The sequence below is a fragment of the Mizuhopecten yessoensis genome, unplaced genomic scaffold, assembly GCF_002113885.1.
Source record: "Mizuhopecten yessoensis strain PY_sf001 unplaced genomic scaffold, ASM211388v2 scaffold10997, whole genome shotgun sequence".
In the NCBI taxonomy this organism is placed as follows: Eukaryota; Metazoa; Mollusca; class Bivalvia; order Pectinida; family Pectinidae; genus Mizuhopecten; species Mizuhopecten yessoensis.
In genome coordinates this window covers 113,920-120,843 of record NW_018408827.1, presented here as the reverse complement: position 1 = coordinate 120,843, position 6,924 = coordinate 113,920, and the positions used below count along the sequence as shown (strand labels likewise).

Here is a 6,924-nt window from a genome sequence, read left to right as displayed (position 1 = left end):
CCATATATTACCGAAGTTAAGCAAAAACCTCTCTTAAACTGACATCAACAAATAATATACACATCTAGTTTATATATATGACACGTCGTATCTTGATTGAATTGTTGATACTTTATCTAAGGTAGAACGTGAATAGAACGACAGATAGTATTGCTGCTATCTTCATAAACAACTGATAGCATTGTGTTCAGTACTCATAGTATCTTAATTATCATACATGAATAAAAGGATTCTAGCTTTCACTGATAGCTGTACTGTTTAAGCATTGGTTAATAACATACAACAGGATTGCAATATTAGTCAAGATGCGGGTTTGGTTTGGTTTGGCAACAGTTGCTTTGATTCTGATATGTAAGAAGCCGTTACATGCAGAGGAAATATGCTGTGCACCTGATCAGTTCGAAGGAACTGCTTTCGTAGGATATGGGAACGTGTTTATCGATAGAAAAGCAGGAGCAAGTCAAAAGTCTCCCCGAACAGCTTACTCTTACATCAATGGGACAGTGGCGCTCTCATACGACTACACCAACAGACGTCTTCTCTTAAAACTAGCGGGAACAGAGGTATCCCCACTATTACCTAAACCCGAACCATACAACACAATTTACCTCAGCGACTTTGGAAAGGTGAGTATGACGTATATTTGTTTCTCTCATTTCCCAGAGCTGCCCAGGGTAGGAAAGGGTTGTAGAAAATGTCTAAGTTACACCAAATTTGACGTGACGTGACGTCACATTGGCTCAACACTAACGTGACGTCACGAATTTGGAACTCTCCGATGCCGCAATGCGGAAAAGGCGACGTAATGAAATTAAAACCTTTTACGATATATTTACCGTACACGTTAGAAAGATGTGATTACTTTTTCTGTGCAAACAGTATTTGCAAAAAAGGGATATGTTAAATCTGGCTGGCTGATTCGTTTTCGCCTAGAAAGCTCAGGAAGGGAATTGTATATTTTCAAAATTGTGGCCAGTCCAAACTCATGTTCGTGGTTTCTGAGCTTATTCTGGTTGTTAGAATGAGAGAAAAATTATCTAAAGTCGACAGTTTAGCCAAATTTGAAAATCCCGAGGGTGGAATTTCCCTATTCTACACCCATGGGCATGAAAGAGTCTTATATTATTTATCTATGACTAAATGCTTAAATTCAAATAAGTTAAACAGAACAACACATTAGTTAATGTATTACCGACAGGTGTGGTCGGTCATCCACTTAATAGACAAGAAAAACAGTATTTTAATTGATGAAATGTATTTATTAATGTTATCTGCTGAGGACAGGGACGATCAGACCACGTGTCTGCAGGAGGCCTTCTCATTAGTTGCATCATCAATCTGTCAGGTAATTTGTAACAAAGATTGTTTATATAAAGTCGATGGTGAGATGTTTGGCCTGAAATGGTTAAGATGGAGTACTTCTACCGCTGAGTGACCGCCATCATCCTATTGATTGTTCTGCCACTTTAGGTGTGCGCATAAAAGGTTAAAAAGTTAAAAACGTGAAAAACGTGTGTGCTTAACAGTAAGTGCAAGTTAAAACATTTGGGTGGTGCAAGTTAAAACATTTGGGTGGAGTCTACGTCTGAAGGTGAGCCTTGAGGGCTTCAAAGCTCATAGCGGCTGCTGTGCTGATGGGCAGTGCGTTCCAATCCTTGATGGTTCTCGGATAAAATGATCCCCCCTTGTTGTGGTGTTACATGATGGAATCTGGATGGATTGGCTATGCATGTAAAGAGTGAGCCGGTCTGGTGGTAATAGTTTGCCTGATGTTTCAATGGTGACTAGGCCGTTGTGGATCTTGTACATCATCACTAGTCTAGCGTTTCTTCTCCTCTCTTCTAAAAATGTCCACTTCAGTTGTTCAATGATGGAGCCAACAGATGAGGTGTTATGGTATCTGTTTTTGACATATCTCGCAGCCCGTCTCTGTACCATGTCCAGGCGATATTTGTTGTTCTGCTGGTATGGGTCCCATGTGGTGCATGCATACTCAAGTGTAGATCTCACTAGGCTCATATAGGCTTTCTCCTTTAGATTACTGTTGCTGATGTTGAGATTTCTCTTTAGGAATCCTATGGTGTTATTTGCTCGCTGTCATATATTTGAGATGTGTGTATTCCACTTTAAATCTGAAGATATGGTGACTCCAAGATATTTAGCAGATGTTACATGTTCTAGTGTATGACCATGAAGAATGTAGTTATACATGGTAGGGGTCCTCTTCTTTGTAATTGATAGAACATTACATTTATCAGGGTGGAACTTCATCATCCATTTCTCTCCCCAGTCTGACAGTCTGTTTACGTCTTCTTGTAGATGGTCCTTGTCAGCATCCCATTATATCGTTAAATAGACTATGGTGTCGTCTGCAAATAGCCTTACTTGTTATCCGGCATATCGTTAATGTAATATAAAAATAGATACGACCCAAGCACCGACCCCCGAGGGACTCCTGACTCCACACTGATGTAATCTCCTGCTTCCCCTTCTACGAGTATGGGCACTAATATTGTATATACCATTTTGCCTGAGACCAATCAAATACCTAACCGCGTGCCTTCAATTTTTCAAGGAGTGCAGAGAGCGAAAGTGAACTTAACTGCTGGAGTATTGAAGATGGTTTTCTGTGCATTGCAAACACCATTAACAGCTGGTCCCGCTAGTCCCTGGATAAACTTTATTATTCTGGTTTCCATACACTTTCAATTCATTTATTCTGCAAGCTTTACGGCTTATGAGATACATTACATATAACATGATACATTTGTAGTTACAATTTGTACAAAGTTCATGCAGTTGTTCAGGAGAGTGACAATTGTACATTGATACATTAACACACTATGGAAACATGTGCAAACACACACGAGATATATAAATGTAGAACTATAACGACAGAGAGCGTTGCAAAAATGCAAGTCTAATAAATTTACCAAGATTAGATAACTCTTTAACATGTTAACACTTAGTAACTGAATACACTAGGACGACGGAAATAGGAAGACTTCAAATATCTGACTCGTAAGTTTGAATACAGAGGACACTTCAGGTTGAAATGCAATTCGTCTTTAATATCTCCATTATCACGCAATGTACAACATCTACATTATCACACAATGTACAACACATCCATTATTACACAATGTACAACATCTCCATTATCACACAATGTACAACATCTCCATTATCACACAATGTACAACATCTCCATTATCACGCAATGTACAACATCTCCATTATCACACAGTGTACAATATCTCCATTATCACACAATGTACAACATATCCATTATCACACAATGTACAACATCTCCATTATCACGCAATGTACAACATCTCCATTATCACACCATGTACAACATCTCCATAATCACACAGTGTACAACATCTCCATTATCACGCAATGTGCAACATCTCCATTATCACACAATGTACAACATATCCATGATCACACAATGTACAACATCTCCATGATCACACAATGTACAACATCTCCATTATGACACAATGTACAACATCTCCATCATCACACAGTGTACAACATCTCCATTATCACACAATGTACAACATCTTCATTATCACACAATGTACAACATCTTCATTATCATACAATGTACAACATCTCCATTATCACACAGTGTACAACATCTCCATTATCACATAATGTACAACATCTCCATTATCACACAATGTACAACATCTCCATTATCACATAATGTACAACATCTCCATTATCACAAAATGTACAACATCTCCATTATCACACAATGTACAACATCTCCATTAATCACAAAATGTACAACATCTCCATTATCACACAATGTACAGCATCTCCATTATCACACAATGTACACACCCTATTTGCTCTAGCTACATTAAAGTATCTTCCACTTTCTACATTTATCTTGTGTGAAGATAATCTAATAGACGAAATACTCTTCTTATACATTTGGTCAATTGGTTCTTTCAAGTAAAATTGTAAACAAAAAGTATCTTCTACATGTAAGTGTTGAAACAATGTTCCTTTGGAGATATTACGTACATACGACTGCCTTACAACTTAAAGTTTCAAATATTGCAAATGGGCAAATGAGGGCTTCTTCCTGACTTGTACAGTTTTATAATCCGTACGTGTTTTTGCTTTAGGGCATTATGTACCAGGTTGGTGCTGACGGCTCGTGTCAGAAGTCAAGTCTTGAACAAAACATGACCAGACAATGCATCCTATGTAAGTAAACAGTTTACATATTGAAATCATGCATTTGCATAATATTTACCAATAAAATTGAATTAAATTGAAAAAAATTGACACCGCATTTTGAGATTCTATACGAATTCTTTTCATTCTGGAAAATTAATATTTGAATTGTAACATGGATATTTAACATGAATTTATACCAATGGGAACGAAACTGAGACGCTCCAGCTTGATAGTTGGATACGAAGACGGTCTTCAAACAGGATTCGGCTGACTAATTTTTTCGACCGATTTTGATACTATCCTTTCTTGTAAACGGTGTAGTACATTTGTAGTTTTGTTCCTTTTAATAATAAAACTAATGAAGTTTTGTCATCGATTGTTTCAAAGATTCAAAGCTTATAACAGGAATTTTACGTAATCATATTACACGTAAAGCATTTGCATACAAAAAACCCCCACGTTTTTGCATCTCCTACGTGTTTAGTATTTGTAATGAAATGTCGTGTTTATAGTTCCTTTCACCAGTATCTTAAATACAATAAACACAACGTATATATAAATGTAATACAATAATCGTCTTCGAAAGACTCTAAACAATACCGGAGCATTGGAGATTACACCAATATAGTTCATTGATCGCGGGGTTATTATCTTAAAAAAAGATACATCTGATGTTTTATATCTAACCAAGGGTTTTAATTGACTACCATGATTAAAACTAACATTAACTTGATAACCGACAGCGCTTAGATTGGACTGGACACATCATGACGATATTATTGTAGTATATTTAACAAGGACAAACAATGCGTTTGAGGATACCAGTCCTACTGTACTGGATGATTCCGTACAAACAGTAATTTCTCCTTCATGGGTTTAATTTCATTAAAAAGGTTGCTGTTTTCGTTTTATGTTTAAGCTCATTGTGTTTGTCCTATTGTTTAGATTGATCCATTTCTGTTAAGGCGGTTAATATAATATTTGTCTAATGTGCATAATGAAGCTGCATATTTATTTTTAAAGCTGGAAATAAACTTTAAGAAACATCTGTGGGCGGAATAAAAAAAATAAACAATTATACACCGAGACAACCCTTGATAAACTTACTTTGTACACTGAGACATCTCCTAATAAATTTATTTTATACACAGATACAACCCCTTATAAACAGCAGGTTAGATTGTCGCCCTTACATCAGTCATCACCCCTCTGTTTGCGGCTATAAATACATGTAGCTCCTAAATCATGAGCCTGTCAGCTAGTGTACAGCATCCGTCCTGGCGACCGTTATTTATCTCTCACGCACATCCACACATATACTGAGCTGTTAACAAGAGAAATATGGCGAATTATCAACTTCCTGTTTATTTTTGGTTGTCTTGAGCTGGAAACATGTTTCTGAGCATACGTAGGGTATTTCATTTTGTTCAAGTTGATTAAAAGCTTTAAGATACTTTGCACAATTACCACCTCTGGTATCTGTCTTTCCAACTTTTATTTAGCTGGTGGAACGGAAGTGGTGCATGGATTTCTGGCAGGCGCTAATACCAATGTAGCAAACTATATGTTTGATGTCGAAGGATCGATTCCATTAAAAATCACAGCATCTGTCATCAGGGGTAAGTATACTATACATGTAATGTCTATAGACTTATTTTTTCTTCGTTCACCCTTGTTCGTTACTTAACAAGAATATTTAGGTACATAGAGAAGAATACAACTTGCGATTGAAGAAATGCTTACTCCTTACTTATGAGGCAATTTGGGTTTTCATCCAAACAATCTTGTGGACGTTCTTGATATGTTTCGTTTTCATGTACAGTAGTGTATATTTGGTTCCTGTTTTTGTTCTGTCATATTGATTTTGGGTTCTGATTCCGTGCTTTTGTGATACATGTAACACTGCTTTTCTTCCTTTTTGATTTTTCAACAGACGGCAACGATTGTTGGCCTGTGCGTGCCAATTTTATACCCGAAGCTGGTATAGCAAGCAGAGATGGACAAAGTGGTATTATGTACAACTTTGACTTGCTGGACACGTCACGAGGTATTCGGAATCCGTCTATTTTCAAACCTCCACCCCAATGTAACGGAATTCCATTTACAAAGGTACGTTATGGTCGATGTTTTTTTCAGAGATAGTACAATTTTTTATTTAGTTTTGTGTAATTAATTGTTCCGACTGATTTTAAATTAATTGACCTTCCTTTCACTTCATTTTCTCTTGTAGCCAACTCTATTACAACAATGTTCTTCCTTTGTCTTTTTTAAAATTGGAGCTTTTTTCTTAACTTGATATTCTTAATTTCAATAGTAAGCCATTGGAAATATCTTATTTCTTTTATATCTGAATATCACAATTGTCGATGTTAATATCCATTAACATATACACATATTTTCATATCACAGAAAGTCCTAAAACTATTTAAAGCAGCACATTGTGGAAATTTAAGGGAAAAATGATAATTCAGACAGAATTATGCATTATTATGTGTTATTTTTTAATTCCCTTTTGTTTGTTTCAGAAATATACCCATAAAATCGATCCTTTTCGATTCATTTTACATCAATTTGGATTACATTAGTAAAGGCAAGCAGCATGAATGTGTACCGCAAGATCTTCTTGTACATTTAATGTAAATTAAACATTATGTAATTTAATTTACTTGTTTTGAATGCTATTGGACATAATTTAGTAATAAAATGTTCCCCAATGTTATGGTC

The 6,924-nt window shown here is 36.1% G+C and overlaps 1 protein-coding gene across 1 annotated transcript; it reads left to right on the top strand.

The window, feature by feature from the left end:
- Positions 1 to 209: 209 nt before the first annotated feature.
- On the top strand, positions 210 to 6,924 carry LOC110464507. Its single transcript, XM_021519760.1, has 5 exons — positions 210 to 626; positions 4,146 to 4,227; positions 5,703 to 5,819; positions 6,134 to 6,309; positions 6,726 to 6,924. Exons 1-5 carry the CDS (start codon positions 306 to 308, stop codon positions 6,783 to 6,785), a joined length of 756 nt encoding a protein of 251 aa, XP_021375435.1. The 5' UTR covers positions 210 to 305; the 3' UTR covers positions 6,786 to 6,924.

Coding starts and splice junctions, on each gene's coding strand:
- LOC110464507 (XM_021519760.1), top strand. CDS start 306: ATGCGGGTTTGGTTTGGTTTGGCAACAGTTGCTTTGATTCTGATATGT. Junction 5,820..6,133: donor CACAGCATCTGTCATCAGGG/GTAAGTATACTA, acceptor ATTTTTCAACAG/ACGGCAACGATTGTTGGCCT. Junction 6,310..6,725: donor ACGGAATTCCATTTACAAAG/GTACGTTATGGT, acceptor TGTTTGTTTCAG/AAATATACCCATAAAATCGA.